Raw genomic sequence first — 971 nt, 5'->3', positions numbered from 1 at the left:
CCTCTGGAGACCTCAGCATGGGCTTTGTCCTCAAATGCGCAGCTTTGTGACTGATTTCAATAAGTCAAGAGCTCTTGTGTTCCTAAGCATTAAAGAGGATTTAAACTTTTTATATACGTATAGGATTAAGTGAACCTCTAGTTCAGTGTCAGATCTTTTTCATTTTTGAAAGAGTTCAATCTCAATCAGACATCCAGGGGTTTATTGTTGAGCTCATCTCAAACAATTCCCACATCATCGTTTTACGTTGTTTCGGGTAATGGTCTTGTTTCATTCACACGATTACACTAGGATATTGGTGTGAGTTAGTGATGGCTGTGAAATCACACTCTGCAGGTAAGCTGTCGTTCAAATGTATCTCAGAAAGTTACACGTGACGGAGAGCGACAACATGTCTTCATAATTGTTTCTGTTTCTAGGTATTCTTGAAATAACTGCCGTTGATGTTGGAATCGTTGCCATCAAGGGCTTATTCTCTGGCAGGTACCTGGCCATGAACAAAAGGGGAAGACTTTATGCATCGGTAAGTTGCACTAAAGACTGACATACGTCTATCACTTTCTATGGGGAGAACAAGTCCAGGAGGGAGCTCTAATTTCTTGTAAATAAATATTTATAGAAAAGAGAGTAATGTTAGAGCAGATTTCTGTCTGGAATTGTTGCAGGCAAGCCATCAATATAGTTTTAAAAGCGGAAAGAAACGATGTTCTTATTGCACGCACAGCCAAAGGCAGAAGAATGTGCTTGGCAAAGGTATTTCACACAGCCAAAGTTTTGGGCAATTGGGTGCACTGAAAAAGGCCTCAGGAGCCAGCCTTCACAGAACATCCATTGCTGTTCAAAATTATCCATATTTATATTTTATGTGGATCTTGGATGCTGGCAGAGGATATACATGTCAGACACAGCATATCCAGAAGAAATAGAGCATTTCTGATTGCTGACAGGAGTTTCTTTGCACGGAAAGTTTG

General features: G+C 40.3%; 1 protein-coding gene across 1 annotated transcript in view; it reads left to right on the top strand.

Annotated features, from left to right (window-relative positions):
* Nucleotides 1-311: 311 nt before the first annotated feature.
* Nucleotides 312-971, top strand: part of FGF3 (fibroblast growth factor 3) — a 3,811-nt gene continuing 3,151 nt past the window's right edge. The window contains exons 1-2 of the mRNA XM_009867669.1: nucleotides 312-336; nucleotides 420-523. Coding sequence (XP_009865971.1) covers nucleotides 312-336; nucleotides 420-523 — 129 coding nt within the window. The remainder of the gene's footprint in view (nucleotides 337-419; nucleotides 524-971) is intronic.

Source organism: Apaloderma vittatum, unplaced genomic scaffold (genome assembly GCF_000703405.1).
Source record: "Apaloderma vittatum isolate BGI_N311 unplaced genomic scaffold, ASM70340v1 scaffold33644, whole genome shotgun sequence".
Lineage (NCBI taxonomy): Eukaryota > Metazoa > Chordata > Aves > Trogoniformes > Trogonidae > Apaloderma > Apaloderma vittatum.
Note: the sequence above shows the minus strand (reverse complement) of the source record. Positions and strands in the feature narration are given on the sequence as shown.